This window comes from Pezoporus flaviventris, unplaced genomic scaffold, assembly GCF_033815535.1.
Source record: "Pezoporus flaviventris isolate CSIRO_AGI_PZ_B2104156 unplaced genomic scaffold, CSIRO_AGI_Pfla_v1 ptg000005l, whole genome shotgun sequence".
Taxonomy (NCBI): Eukaryota; Metazoa; Chordata; class Aves; order Psittaciformes; family Psittacidae; genus Pezoporus; species Pezoporus flaviventris.
The window spans coordinates 20300400-20315192 of NW_026892553.1; the positions used below are offsets into that span (position 1 = coordinate 20300400).

General features: G+C 53.1%; 2 protein-coding genes and 1 long non-coding RNA gene across 3 annotated transcripts in view; all 3 read left to right on the plus strand.

Moving 5' to 3' along the window:
* HS6ST2 (heparan sulfate 6-O-sulfotransferase 2) overlaps positions 1-4449 on the plus strand; it is a 120353-nt gene extending 115904 nt beyond the window's left edge. Inside the window, exon 2 of the mRNA XM_061446271.1 lies at positions 1564-4449. Within this exon, the coding sequence (XP_061302255.1) occupies positions 1564-2266 (703 nt within the window). The 3' untranslated portion in view covers positions 2267-4449. The remainder of the gene's footprint in view (positions 1-1563) is intronic.
* An 8195-nt stretch (positions 4450-12644) lies between these two features.
* Positions 12645-13879, plus strand: LOC133265229 (uncharacterized). Its single transcript, XM_061445525.1, has 5 exons — positions 12645-12997; positions 13083-13188; positions 13315-13379; positions 13531-13577; positions 13737-13879. The coding sequence occupies exons 1-5, from the start codon at positions 12680-12682 to the stop codon at positions 13876-13878; spliced, it is 678 nt and encodes a 225-aa protein (XP_061301509.1). The 5' UTR covers positions 12645-12679; the 3' UTR covers position 13879.
* Positions 13880-14038: 159 nt separating this feature from the next.
* On the plus strand, positions 14039-14793 carry LOC133265598 (uncharacterized). The gene is made up of 2 exons (XR_009742031.1): positions 14039-14081; positions 14126-14793. It is a non-coding gene; the product is annotated as an uncharacterized LOC133265598 (long non-coding RNA).

Genomic DNA, 14793 nt, shown 5'->3' on the forward strand with positions numbered 1-14793 from the left:
CAGCAGTGCCTGGGTGAGCGCAGGGACAAGGATAGTGCTGACTGCAGTATCCAAGCTCTCCAAGCAGGAGGAGCCGTTGTGTCCGGCTGCTGACACTGTACTGAGCTCCTTGGCTTTGTTTGGTCTTGCAAGTTTATTGTACTTTCTACTTGCTTAATTATTTATGAGCTTGGATGCTCTAAATGGGAAGAGGAATGGCCGCTCTCCAGCCTTCCTTTCTCCTGTGCTGCTGGATGCATTTGGTGCTTGTGATTCTCCTTTTAGTCCACCCAGAGACAATTTTCTGTAGCACATTGACATCTAGTGGCTTTTCTGCTAAAGGAAACGAGAGGGAACAAAAGCCTGGCTGCAGGGTGCCTGGTTGTGATGCCACTTGGGAAAGCAAATGAATGTCCCTTCTCCTCCTTACGCAGCACCAAGGACATGGCATTACCACTCTGGGGGCTCAGGGCTCCTGAGGTCCTCATCCCAGAGGATTGGCCTTCCCTGGCAGGACAATTTGCTTATTGAGCTACTTTAGATTCTGTGTACTTAAGCAGATGGCTGGTATCCTGCCATCATTATATCCAGCATCATTGCTGAGGTCATGGTCATATTAAAGGAGGTGCAGAAATGATGCTCAGTGGGTATGGCTTTAGTCCCACCCAGTGGTGGACAACACAGTGTTTGATGGTGGATATTAACATGCCACACAGAGGGATCTCTTAATGCTGTAAGGTTGAGCTTGCAGCTTTCCCAGCTGCAATGCCTGATGGGCTTCCCTGCAGCAGCAAGGGCCATTTTTCTGTTGCACCAAAAGCCAGCACCTCCCTTTGAAATGTTTTCTCTAACAAAATGCCGTAACACATCCCTTAATATCCTGTTAGTCGCTAATCTCTCCTCTCTCATTGATGCAGTCCCTGTGTCAGGTGAAGGCAGGCAGGTAAAATGGGATTTTCCAGGGCTTTTCCAAGACCCTCATTTCAGTGCAAGAGGGCTGGGGCTTTGGGGCACATCCTATTTCTCTGGCCTGCAAAAGGAAATGTCTTGTAGGAAATGTCTTCCTCCTGGGTGTAAGTGCTGCTCTGGGGCTCGTGCTGCTGAGACCCACGGCTGCTCGCTGGAGCATGAGCAGCCTTTTGCAGACTGCATAAACTTGTCAGCGCAGCTCTGTTGTACAAGGAGAATAAAAAGGCAGAGCTGTTCCATGCCCTGCTTGTGCTGGGGCTTATATCCTGGGAGAGATGTGGATCATTTTCCCAAGGTCTGGGCAGAGCATCAGTTGAGGCATAGGCAGGAGCATGGGCAGCCCAGCATGGAGCTGGTTCATCTCCCTCAAGTTCTGTTCTGTAGAGGCAAAGCCCCTTAAGCAGGCACAGATGTGTGCAGGTAGGTAAGCCCCTTCCCACTCCCCCCAGGCAGTTTGTTCTGCCATCCTTCCCCCTGCAGCGGTGAGCACACTGCAGCAGGGCTCCTGCAAGCCTCTTGAGTGCATCTCCAGGTTTCTATTGATTCTGAATGTTAATGCCCTGTGTGCTGGAGCCACATGGGAATAACGGCTCTGCTTTCCTGTCCCCACGGCAGGAATTTCTACTACATCACCATCCTGCGTGACCCCGTCTCCCGCTACCTGAGCGAGTGGCGCCACGTCCAGCGAGGAGCCACGTGGAAGGCATCCCTGCACGTGTGCGACGGCCGGTCCCCCACCACCGAGGAGCTGCCCAGCTGCTACACGGGGGACGACTGGTCGGGCTGCTCCCTGCAGGAGTTCATGGATTGCCCTTACAACCTCGCCAACAACCGCCAGGTCCGCATGCTCTCCGACCTCAGCCTGGTGGGGTGCTACAACCTGTCGGTGATGCCCGAGGAGCAGAGAAACAAGGTTCTGCTGGACAGTGCCAAGGAGAACCTGAAGCGCATGGCCTTCTTCGGCCTGACGGAGTTTCAGCGCAAGACTCAGTATCTCTTTGAGAAGACTTTCAACATGAACTTCATCTCGCCGTTCACGCAGTACAATAGCACAAGGGCCTCCAGCGTGGAGATAGACGAGCAGACTCAGCGGCGCATCGAGGCTCTCAATTTTTTAGACATGGAGTTGTACGACTATGCAAAAGACCTGTTTTTGCAGCGGTACCAGTACATGCGGCAGAAGGAGCACCAGGAAGCGCGGCGGAAACGCCAGGAGCAGCGCAAGATCCTGCGGGCCAAGCAAGCGCTCCTGAGGGAGCAGGGCGAGAACAGCTCCAGCACTGACTACATTGGGAACGTGGAGCGGTGGCGGCGGTAGTTGGGGGGCACGCGCCAGGCACTGGAAATGAAGCAGAGCCCGCCCCAGCCCGCATATGGGACAGGACCCAGTGACGCTTCTCGAGGGTTTGAAGCAAAAAAGAAGGTTAAAAACGTTGCCTTTGCAGTTGCCTTTTTGTTGTACTGTATGTGGAACACTTAACCTTAGTGTGTGACTGAACTGTCCTTTTTAGGTTTCGGTGGCAGGAGCCAAGCAGGCTCATCGGAAATGGTCGCTTGGACGTTTATTTAAAAGAAAAGGGAATAAAAAGAAAATCCTGACGTGAGTTCTGGGTACAAAATGGGATGCTGGAAAATGTGTGTGATGCTCGGCTGAAATCTCTCTGGAAAGCAAACTCATTTCCTAATAGCGAGCATTTAGCATACTCTCACAATACAGTATATGAGCAAAAGCTGTTCCCTTTGATTTTATCTTCATTTTCTTTGAATAATGTGCTTTCAAGGGCACCGACTGCTTCTCGTATTTACCAAGTTAATGAATGGACAGTGAAGGGGACAATAATGGTCTAGAGAAAATACTGACTAGTTTTCTGTATAATATTGGCTTTTAAAAGGAATAGAAGTAATTTCTCTAGTTATATAAATCTTGGAAATTTTAAACTTTTTCTACCTACTGCTGTTTAGAGTTTTAAGCTTGGTCTATCTCATATTAATACTAATGAAGACATACATGCTTTTCGGAACTCAATGCCAATGTTAAAGACACTGTTCCCAGCGGCTTTCAGGCCAGTTTGATTTTAACCATTCTGGAAAAGTTACAGCATATTTTCATGTTCGTTTCATAAAGCCTCTTCCAAATTCGAACCCTATGGCAGTGTCTCATTTTAAGTCTTTCTTACCCATTAGAATGCATAATGCTGAATTTCTCGTTCCTTAATAATTGGTGGTATAAGCTAGATGGAATTATGTTGCAGCTATTTGTGTAGCGTCTCTAAAAAGTCATAAACCTCTCCAATCCCAGCAATATTCCGAAGAGAATTGCTCAATGAGGGAAGTAGATTTACACTTGAATTAGGATTTACTTCCAGTAAATCTTTGCTACACCGGATAAGAACAGGGCTTTTTCTTTTTTTCCCTACGCTCTTAAGCCCTTCTTAGCGATGAGAGGCGAGTGATGACTAAAAATGATGGAAACCAGTTTTACCATAGCCATAATTAGACAGGGTGAGAAGGTTGCACGGGGGATGCAGCAGCTTCCTACCCCTGAGCAGGCTTTGCCTGGGGCACAGGGTGCAGAGCTGGAGGTAGACCTGCAGCCCTTCAGCCTCACCAAGACAGAGCGGGAGAGGAGAAGGGGCCAGAGGTATGAGGGGCTCCTATAAATCTCTATGCAAAAAAACACAAGGAAGAAAACCTCTATGAGGCTTGTGCTCTGCATTCAGCAAGTTCAGACGTTCTGTAGTAGCCTGCAATGCTCCTCAGCTTGGCACTAACTGGCAATCTCGGTGTGGGCACATGGGGATGGAGACACCCCAGCTCCTTATCCCGACGCACACGATGCTTACAAGGCTCACTTGCACTATTGCCTTTTGCCTGTAATATCCTATACACCAAGAGGAATGGGGGAGGCATAAAATGAGGCAGAAGGCTTTAAAAACACCTTCATGGCTCCACGGCTCAGTTATCTGGCAGTGGTTTCATATGTGATGTTCTGTTGTGACCTGGGAGGCAGCGATGCTGCCAGGGGCAAGCGATGAGTAAAGCAGCAGCAAACCAATACCCTGCGTTAGCAGCTTGGAAAAGAGAAATAACTTCATGTACAGCAATTTCTATTTAGTTTTTTTCTTAGGTGAGAACTGCAGTTGCCAATATGATGTCTGGGTTGTACTTTGGTTTTCAAAGGGGGGAAACAAATCGCTGTTCAAACGGAAAGGCACTGCTGTAAACAGGATGAACAAGCTGGAGGGCCTGTTGCAGAAGGTGCATTTTGGTTTTATGCTGTGGTGTGCATGGTTTACAGAGACTAGTTGCATTTTCTTTGTGTATACTGTTTATTGTATATAGGGGATGTATGAATATAAGGATACCATTTTGTCAGAACCATATCAGATTCTACTGATTTCCACTGTAGACGCTGTCTTATTGTGTAGATTTGCAGGCCAATCCACTGACTTTGATTGTGTAATTTAACAATAGAACTGATAAATAAAATTTAACTACAGACTTGTGATTTTCATGTGATTATTTCCTTATCTGACAACACAGAATCCTAGAACCAACCAGGTTGGAAAAGCCCTTTCAGCTCATCCAGTCCCACCGTTCCCAGCACTGCCAAGGCCACCCCTAACCCATGGCACTGAGGCCTCGTCTCCACGCTGTGTGAACACTCACAGGGACGGTGACTGCAGCCCTGCCCTGGGCAGCCTGTTCCAATGCCTGAGCACCCTCTGGGGCAGGAATTGTTCCTCAACTCCATCTAAACCTGCCCTGGTGCAGCTTGAGGCCGTTTCCTCTTGTCCCATCTCTTGTTCCTTGGGAGCAGAGCCCAGTCCCCTCCTGGCTCCATCCTCCTGTCAGGCAGTTGTAGGGAGCGATCAGGTCCCCACTGAGCCTCAATTACCTGGTATTCCTGGCTGAAGTTTAAAGAGGAGATGTATCAGCTTGCCTACTCCTTCCCTCAGTGATTGCTGAAACAGCAATTGCACCGGTACCTGTCACATCTTATCCAGGCTCTGATCACTTTGGATAATGTGTGAATTAGAAAGATGACATCAAAAAGCCCATCAGTTGTTTTTTTTACTCAAAAATAACTTAATTGGAAGCAAACACATATTACAGCATTACTAATACCGTGCTATATAAAGAGGTTGCGAAGTTCATTGACAAAGTGGACTGAGCAATAACAAACCAAGTTGTGATCCCAGGAAAGGTGGGATGCAGGCTCTGTGCCTGCACAAACCCTTCCTGAGCAAATAGCACAACTGCTGAACTCTTCCCTATGGAATTCAGTTCTGGGTTTCCTCAAGCAATCTCCCTGTTCCAGGCTCATCAGGGAAGAGTGTAATCTCCTTTAAACCATTCCTGGAGTCCAGAGTCAGCTCAATGCCATCGTGCTGATATTGCTGCTCTGCTGCCTCTAGAGACCGAGTGGTGTTTTCAGAGCTGAAATCGAATTTGGGTCTAAGCTTCCAGAGGATCCATCAGCCAAATTACCCCAGAAACCCTGTCATGTGGTTGAGCTCTGCGAGGCTGCATTAGGCCAGGCAGGTGAGGTTCTATCGCTGCTCCTTTGGGGAGCAATGAAGAGCTGAAACAATATATATGCAAAGCAGTTATAATACTAGCAGAGGGCTGAGCGTTCATTTGCAGAACGGCTGCCATCCCTTAGTATTCCCAGCTTGTGGATATTTGTATCTTCTTTGTATGACTTCAATAAGGTTTCCACTTGCAAGCTGATATAAACCTCTATATAAACTGTATGAAGTACAGAGGTTTTTCTGATGGGCATTCATGGATCAAGGGCTGCAAACCATTGCTGGCACAACATTTACTCGAGAACAGGGTTTCACCATGGCACACTTTTGGTGCCCAGTGGCACAGCTTTAAATTTGTCACTGAAAAGTATATTTTCTGGTAAGTGAAGTTTGGGAATGATGAGAGCTGTAATGAAAAGGGATACAGAGTTCAAGGGATATAGAGGCCAAATGATTTAGGCCAGTTTCCCAGGGAAGGAAGGATGCTCCTGGCTTTTGAAGCAGGGTCTCCACTGACGTCCTCACAGCAGGAGCCTCAAGGGACCTCTCTTCCCCCATTGCAGTCAGTGTCTAATGCTCGGAACAGCAACAGCTCTGTAATGTTATTAGGGGAAGCACATGGGAAGTATTATTTTGTGTGATATAAGCAGGTGGATAGGGGGGTAACACCATGAAGGAGATGTGTGCTCCACAGGGGGAAATTGGGAATATCCCCTCTGGGCATGGCAAGCTGGGAAGCGTATTAATAGACATCATTACATTAGAATAATTGCTGTGGAATCAGCAAGTGCGTTCATAATCTTTAATGCCTGAGAAATCTCACACAGTTTCAAAATAATTAAAAGTGGGATTAATCTAGATGCCAGACAAGGCCTGCCTAATTGCTAATGAATGGAGCTGTTGGAATGGCTGCAGCACCCTCAGCAGCATCAGCGACCCCAAACTCAACCCTGGCAAGGTCCCCCCAGGTCCAAAGGGAACGGCTCGGCCAGTCCAATCCAATCAACCCAGGGCTGTGAACAAAGCCCCAGGCCCGGCCCCTCGCCCGGGAATTCCTCGCCCTGTTCAATCCCATGGGACGCACCTGATGCCGGCGCTTGGCCCTGCCCGCCCCTGCCTGCGCCGGGCAGGATCAGACCCGCAGCGGGATGGATCCTGAGCGGATGGGCAGCGCCCGCAGCCCATGGGATTTCCCTCTGGCTGCCCCGGGAAGAGGCGTTTGGGATCCTGAGCCCCTGGCGTGGAGCGACCGCGTGGAGCCCTTTGAGAGGCAGGAGGGAACCTGCACCGGAGCCGGGTAGGTCTGAACCCAGCTGGGAACTGGGGAGCACGGAGCCGCTCGCTCAGCCCCTGTGCCCTGTGGGAGGGATGGGAGGAGAACGGGAAGAGTGGGAAACACAAGTGGTTGGGAGAGAACAGTTTAATAAGTGAAGTGCAGCAGAATGCTGCTGCTACTAATAGTAATAACAGTGGTAATAATAGCAGTTTAATAAAGTACAATGGAATACTAATAATAGAATTATAAATAACATAGAATGGAATACTACTAATAATAACGGAAGGTCAATAGAATACAACTACTAATAGTAATAACAACAATAATAGCTAAAGTAAAATAATACTGCTACTACCTAGTAATGTACAGCGGAATACTGGCACTACTACTAACAACAGGATGCTAATACTAAGAATAATAAGTAAAGAACAACGTAATACTCCTCCTACTACAATCTAATACTAACAACAATAACAGCAACGAGGGAAGTAACAGTGGGAGGGGATCTAAAACTACACCAGGGCTGCTGCACCCTGGTGTTCTCGCAGTTCTGGGCGGTGGAGCTCAGCCCTAGGGTGCTGGTTTTGAGATAGGGGAGTCCTAAGCTTTAACGCTTGTTGCTGGTTGGGTAATTAGTTGGCACTGTTAATGTAATGGGTGATAATACACCTCGGTCGCATTGGCGGTGCAACCTAAGGGTTAAGGAAGCGCGGGGAGCTCACAGCTGCGCAAAGTTAGCTAGGTCTGTACCTTTTGGGGTAAGATCAGCCAATCCAAGGGGAGGCTGAGCCCCCGCGAGAGAAGAGAACCGGTGCAAGGCGGCTCTGTGGCTTGGACACGGCCCTGCGCGAGGCCAAAAGGGTACCTGCGATGAGGAAGAGCTGCCAGCCTTCATCCGCACCACTACCAAACCGCACTGCGCATGCGCAGTGGGAGGAGTTTATGGCGATATTAATTATCATACGAAGCGGGGACGGGTTATGAATATGTATAGCAGCTCTCATGAATATGTAACCCCAGCACTACATACGTTCGAAGGGGAAGCGGCCGCGGGGCGCACGGCTTTGGTGGGATGCCGTGGTGGCGCTGAGGCCGGATAAGCATACCTGCAACTCTAACGGGCTGATCGGCTGTAAAGTCCTTCCTGCGCGCGGGGGTCTGTGACTGCTCCCGACAGCTCCAGCGCCTCCCTCCGCCAAGCTCCCGCTGCGGCCCCGGGGAGGGCTCCAGAGCCCCGCGGCCGGCGGCTGCGTGCGCAGTGCGCCGGAGCCAGGGCTGTAGCTGCCGGCGTGCCGGGCGCGGGGCGAGCGGTGGGGCCCTGAGGGGCCGAGGGCGGCTGCGGAGCTGAAGGCTGAGGGAGCCCGAGGCCGCCCTTCCTCAGCCATGCCGGCGCCTGCGCTGCCTCTGCTCCGGACCGGGCCTCTCGGCGCTCTCCTGCGCCCTCGGCCGCTGGTCAGCACAGCCGAAGGGCCGGCTCTGGCCTGTTCCGTGGTGCCACACTGCGCCGCTGTGGCCGCCCGCCTTGCTGCTGTGCTGTGAGGCAAGCTGCGGGCTGGCTCCATCCGCCGGGCCCTGCCTGCGCTGCGGCTGCTGGACCCTCTGGTGGCCGCTGGCTGCACCACGTTGGCGTTTCAGAGCCCGGCCAGCCCCTGCCTGGTGCAGGAGATGGTGACTGGGTTGGCGTTCTGAGTGCCCTGCAGTCTCCACTGCCCGGCCTGGAGTTCTCCAGGGCCAGCGGCTGCTCTCCGAAGCCACGGCCACGTTTTGCCCAGCGCCTGCGGGCTGCCCTGTTCATGGGACACCCTCAGCCAGGAGGAGCTGGTTTCATGTCACGGTCCTGCTGCCTTATTGGCGGGTGTGGGATACCAAAATGGCAGCAGCCCCTCACTGACGATAGGGAAAACACTTCCCAGCACATAGGCAGGGCTGGTGCAGGTCTGCTCAGGAAGGCCACGCCACAGCGGGCAGTAGAACTCAGGTTCATACTAGGAGCCGTGGAGGACGGCAGCAGCCAGAGAGAAGCCGACAGCCAGCTCCAGGCTGACCAAGAGCCCTGTGGGGCAGAAGAGCGATGCAAGGCAGGACGGGGTGGATGCTGCCAGCCCCAGGTCTCCTCTGGGCTGAAGGGGCTGTTCATGAGCCCCACAGGCTGCCCCCCAACAGTTTCTCATTGGGCAGGGTGGGACACGAGACCCCTCAATCCCGGGGAGCACTGAGGCTGGTCCCTGTGCAGCTGCAGAGCCCAGAGCCGGGCAGCGGCGTGCACCAGCAGCCTGGACTTGCGAGCACCGGGCAGATGGAGCAGGCATCAGGCACATCCCAGCCGCTGCCTGGGGCAGGGCACAGGGCACCCCCTGGGGAAACTCCTTGCAGGCAGGAACAGCGGCCGTGTCTCCTGGCCAGCACGTGCCCGTCCTGCTGCTGGGTCGTGGCCTTTTTCAGATTCAGTGGGTGGGATGGGAGGAGAATGGGAAGAGTGGGAAACCCAGAGGGTTGGGAAAAGAACATTTAAGAAGTACAAAAGAATGCTACTCCGAATATATAGTGTATGATGGAGTATACTAATAGCAATACAAAACGTACAATGGAATACTACTAGTAACAATAACTATAGGCCAGCGTAATAATATCTAAAGTATAACATACTACTACTACTAATATACAGCAGAATACTAGTACTACTACTAACCACTAAAGCACAACACAGTACTACTAATAATAATAATAACTGAAGGACAAGGTAATTCTATTCCTTCTATAATGAAATACTGCTACTAACAACCACAACACGAACAGCAGCGTGGTGGAACTCTGCCTGCGAGTGGTTGGTTCTGCTTAGGGTGATGGATCTTCATGTCGGGGTTCCTGCCCTGAGTGGTGTTGAATGCCTGGAGGTTAGAAAACATGCAATGATTTGCGATTCCTCTTGACAATTCCAGCACCTCCCTCAAGCCAAGCTCCCGAGTTTCTGATCTGGGAGGGTTTGGGCAGGTCGGTGTTTAAACAAAGCCCATGGCTGGGGTGGAAGCTGGTTGTAAAGGTGCAGCTCAATCCAAGTCCCTTTGGCACTCAGGGCAGGGGAGTCCACTCCCGTCACCGCCGCCACGGGGCTGCTCTGGAGCCTGGCGCCGGTTCTGCTGCTCTGCTGTTAGGTTCCAGTGTGGCAGAACGCGGGGCTGCCAAGGGTCTGTAAACCAGAGAGTTTATTGCCTTGTTCCTTCTGCTTCCTCCTCTTCCCAAAAGGCGGAGGAGAGCGGAAGGGAAAAAAGAGCTTAAAATGTCTGGGAAGGGCCCGGGCCCGGGGGAATGTGTTACATCCAGCACAAAGGCCAACTGTCAGCCTGAGCCTGCCCCAGTGAGCTCCCCTGAACACCGATGAGCCCAAAAGTGCTTTAATGGGATGGTGAGGACGGGCACGTGGCAGAAACCTGGGATGACTGGGAGTGCTGGGAGCGGAGTCACCCTTTCCTGTCCCAAAGTAGCAAGTGGGGAATAACTGAGCACCTCCTCTTCAGCCTCCTCCACCTCCTGCAGCAGCCTCTTGGTCTTCCCTCCCATCAGTGGAAATCGGTTGCAGCCGAACTGGATCTTCTTAAATGTGTAATTGCATTCAGTGCATTCAGACAGTCTTAGCTGGAATCTCTCGTGAGCAAACCAGAAGCAATCTGCAAGGGCGATGCTGGAGGCGAACCCTGAAGGCACACACATACAACAGGTCCATCCAGTGGCTTTACCTCCTTCTGCAGCTGGTGGAAATTGTTCTTGTCTTGGCAAAACGCTACGTCAAAGAGCTGCTGCTCCAGCGGGGTCCACGTGTCCGTACCTGGGAATGACCCACGAGGTACAAATGAGGAGATCACCGCAGGCAGAGAGATGCCATCACAGCTCCTCACTGCCCTGTCGACATCTCTGCTCCTTCAGAGAGCAAGTGCCCAAGCCCAGAGCCCCACACTGGAGGTGACCTGAGTAATGGTCCCCAGCCAGAGGATGGTGTTGACTTGGCTGGGGACCCCCCCGGCACAGCAGCTCCAGAGCCTCCTGTGGAAGTGAATGGAAAAAGACATTGCTCAGCCCCATCAGTGCTTGGTGACAGCAGCTCCAGGATCCCCTTGGCCATGGGAGGGTGTGGGAATGATCCACACACAGAGGCAGGTCCATGCTCCACCAGCCTTTAATGCGACTGAGGCAACAAGAGCTGGGCCCTTGAACCAAGAGCCCAGATTGCAAGGCACGGAGCATAGACCTGGGAGCACCTCCAGCTCATCCCAGGGACACAAAGGCCATTCCAGAGGGTTGTTAATGATGCCCAAGAGCTGATCTTACCAGGATATCACCGCGCCCCTCATGCAGGCAGTGCAGGGCACACTCAGTGGTGTTCTGGCACATGGCACGTCACTGGAGCTGGCCAAATCAAGGAGCTTGGTCACTGCAAGCACTACAGGAACAGCAGAAAGCTGGGGCTCTGTCCAAACAAGGGGCGACTGGAGATGGGAGGAAAACAGACCCAGTGCAGCAGATGGATTATGCGAGGGCTAGAGCCTGCCCCTGGGTCAGGGCCATGCCAAGCACAGGCACAGGCTGGGGGAGACTGAATGGAGCACAGGTTGCCCAGAGGAGCTGTGGCTCCTTCCTTCTAATGCTACCACATGTGGAGCTCAGGAATAGCAGGGAGAGGATCCAATGTCCAAAAGGCTGCTGTGAAACTCTGGACTTTTGGAACCCTTGTACCTCGGGGGCTTTGGAAGAAAAGCATTAAAGAAACTTCTATCAGGTGTTGATGGGTCCCAGACCAATGATGCCTTCTCTCTTTCTACTCCAAATGTGATGGATCTCAGAGCTCTAGGATCTCTGCCTAGTACTGGGAGCCGATGCTGATGTGCCTGTACTAAGGAGAAAGTGAGGAAGGCAAGTGGTGAAGAGATGGCCGCACACGGTCCATGGCACATGCCAACCCTCGTAGCTGAAGCAGGGTCACCAAAGCCTGCTGTTCAGGACCATGTCCAGACTGGGACAGGAAAGGGGTTCCAGTGCTGGCCCATGTACCCCAGCAGCCATGGGCAGCTGCTCGGCTGGGGACGACGTTTGCTTTGGTGTGCACAGTGCAGGGGTTGGGCCTCTGGAGATCCCCCAGGCTGGTGGCTGTGCTGCAGAGGGCGCCCTGATGTGGATGGGCACCCCGTGACTGGGGATTCCCTGTGCAACTGTGGCTCTCTGCAGTGCATCCCGCTTGCTTTCCATAGGGAGCAGTGGCAGAGCTGACAGGAGCTGTTCAGCTTGAGAGCTGGGGCTCTTCCTTGAGCAGCAGGATGCCTGTGCCGGCAGTGCAAGGTCCCACAAGACTGTTTAAAGAGGGTGGTGGGAAAGAGGGGCCTCGCAAACAGGCCATGACCTGTGTGCCTGACCAGCCCATCCATGTCCCATTATGGGACCTGCTGGACACCCTTGAGTCAGGGTGATCATTCTGACCTGTTCAGGGACCTGCGCCAACAGTGCTGATCAGCCCCCTTACTGCAAATATTCAGGTCTCTGGAGACTTAGACAAAACAGATAAGATACAAGATATTACACAGTGATGTATTTATTATACAGAACATACGGGACAGTGGCAGTGACAGCTCAGTGCCCACGTGCTAAGGGTGATGCCCCATGTCCCCAGGGGCCATGGCTGGGCCGCAGCTCAGCTCCTGGCACCAGCCCCAGAGAGGAGATGGCAGCAGTGGCCGTGTCCCTGTCCTGTCACTGTGACGCTGGGATATGGGTGCCTGGTGGCCACAAAGCTGGGCTGCTCCGGAAAGCTGGGTGCTGCTGGGCAGGAGCAGGGAGAGTGACACCGTCGCCGTATCGTGTCCCCGCCGCGGGACTGGGGCGTCTGTGCTCACAGGGCCCCTCACACCCGGTTGGTTCCTCACACAGAGCTGCAGACATGCAGGCAGAAGGGCTGAAGGCTTCCACCCTCTGCTCTGGGAGCGCCTGGCACAGGCTTCTGCCGAGGCACAAGGGCACAAGGAGCTGCTGCAGTGTCGGTAGGTGGCTGGGGAGTGCTGAGTTCAGGGGGAGATGGCTGAGCTTTGAAGGCAGCTCTGGAAGGGAGCTGCAGAGGAGACCCCGATGTGTGTTGGCACTCCATGATGGGGATGTCCTGTGCCACCGTGGCTCCCTGCAGTGCATCCCTCTTGCTTTCCAGAGGGAGCAGTGGGCAGAGCTGACAGAAGCTGTTCGGCAGCAGGCTCAGGCCAAGAATGTACTGGGGACACGAGGGACCTGGGCTCCACTGCCTCCAAGCAGGCAAGGGCATGGGCTCCTGACCAGGCACTGTGCTTGTCCAGCTGCTCAGGCTCAGGCTCCAGCTCCTCCTGAAGAGATGGGAACACCTCCAAGAGCCAACGGCTTTGAGCACAAGGAGGAATAAGTTCACTTCTTGGCTGCAAGTGAGTTTGCTGGGGGCTTAGGTGCTGGGGGTGCTGGTTCCAGCCTGGCACCCCTGTGGCCACCCAGCGGGTTGCTGAGCTGGCCCAGGTCTCTTCTCACACCTACAGCCCCATGGTGTCGGTGGCAGAGGGAAGGCAGAGCGGGCAGATGAGGCAAAGCCATCGCTGCTGGAGGAGACGGTGGCCATGCGGCTGGTAGGACACAGTGGGCCTTGGGGAGGGAAGGGTCTGCCCTGTGCTGGGGCATGGGAACACTGAGCTCAGTGGGGACAAGGGAGGGCTCTGAGCCCCCACACCTCATCTTCTCGCACACCTCAACGCAAGTCCCCGTCTGCGCTAGCTGTAGGATGAGCAGCTGGCGACATGGAGGAGCAAGATCACTTCTTGGCTGGGGTTTGTTGACGTGGGGGCTTGGGGGCCAGGGCTCTGCCTTAAGCAGCAGGATGCCTGTGCCGGCAGTGCAAGGTCCCCCGGGCTGTTTAAAGAGGGTGATGGGAAAGAGCTGAGTCCAGTTTGGCCTCTGCTCTGCCTGAGCCCTCTCCCATCCCACAGGAGACTTTGTGTGTTCCTCCTCATGCTCGTGGTGGACATCTTCTTCCTGGTCCTGCTGAAGAGGGACACCCTTAACTGGGTCCTGCCACTGAAACTGGCGGCCACCCTTGGGAGCCCCCCGGTGAGGACCCGTTTCTTTTGACATCAAAGAGATGTCTCTTTGACAAGAGAACAAAGAGATCTGTGAGTGCAGGAGACATGTGTCTCCTTGTCGGTGGAGACCCAGATGCAGAGCAAGAGCTTTACAAACCCCAGGGGTCTTCCTTCCATGTAGGCATGTTAGCTGGAGTCTGCCTGATGTGTCACACACACTGCAGGTCACACACACTGCGTGTCACATTGCAGGTCACACATTGCATGTCACACACATCGCATGTCACACATTGCAGGTCACACAGATTTAAGGTGAGTCATTCTGGCACCCTCTGCAGGCTGCACGACAGCCTCTCCTTGAGGATAAATACAATGCCTTTATCTGTACACTCAGCTGTTAATGCTGCAAAGGATGTACAATGTGTTTCAGAGTGTTGCATCGCTACTGTCACTAGAACAAGCAGCTCAAGCAGGCTCTCAAGCAGGAGAAGAAAGAAACCATTAAGTTTACATTACTGGTTCCTACCCAGGTTTCTGAGCAGGGGTGGTTGCCTGCTGGAACAAGCCACCAAGGGGAGCAGGGCACCCCCCGGTCCCTGCTGTCCCTAGAGGGAGGTTGGCTACTGCTCTGCCAGGGATGCTTTTGACAGGCAAAGTTGATGTACTCGGTGCAAGTGCAACCGGCTGAACAGCAGTGGGAGCCCACCATGTGCAGGGGGCCAGTGGAGACGATCAGAGCATCTCAGCCACCCTTAACAGTTGTGGCATGATCTTAAGGTGTTGCTGTTAAAGCAAGTTCTGAATAGTCACTGGTTGTGGAATCATAGACTGGTTTGGGTTGGAAAGAACCTCATGGCTGCAGGCGGTGGAGAGGGGGAGCTCTCACATCACTGACTTGAAGCCATTGACTTCCCAGCACAGTCATGCTTTTGGCCTTAGAATAACTGCAAAGATTTAAACCAAA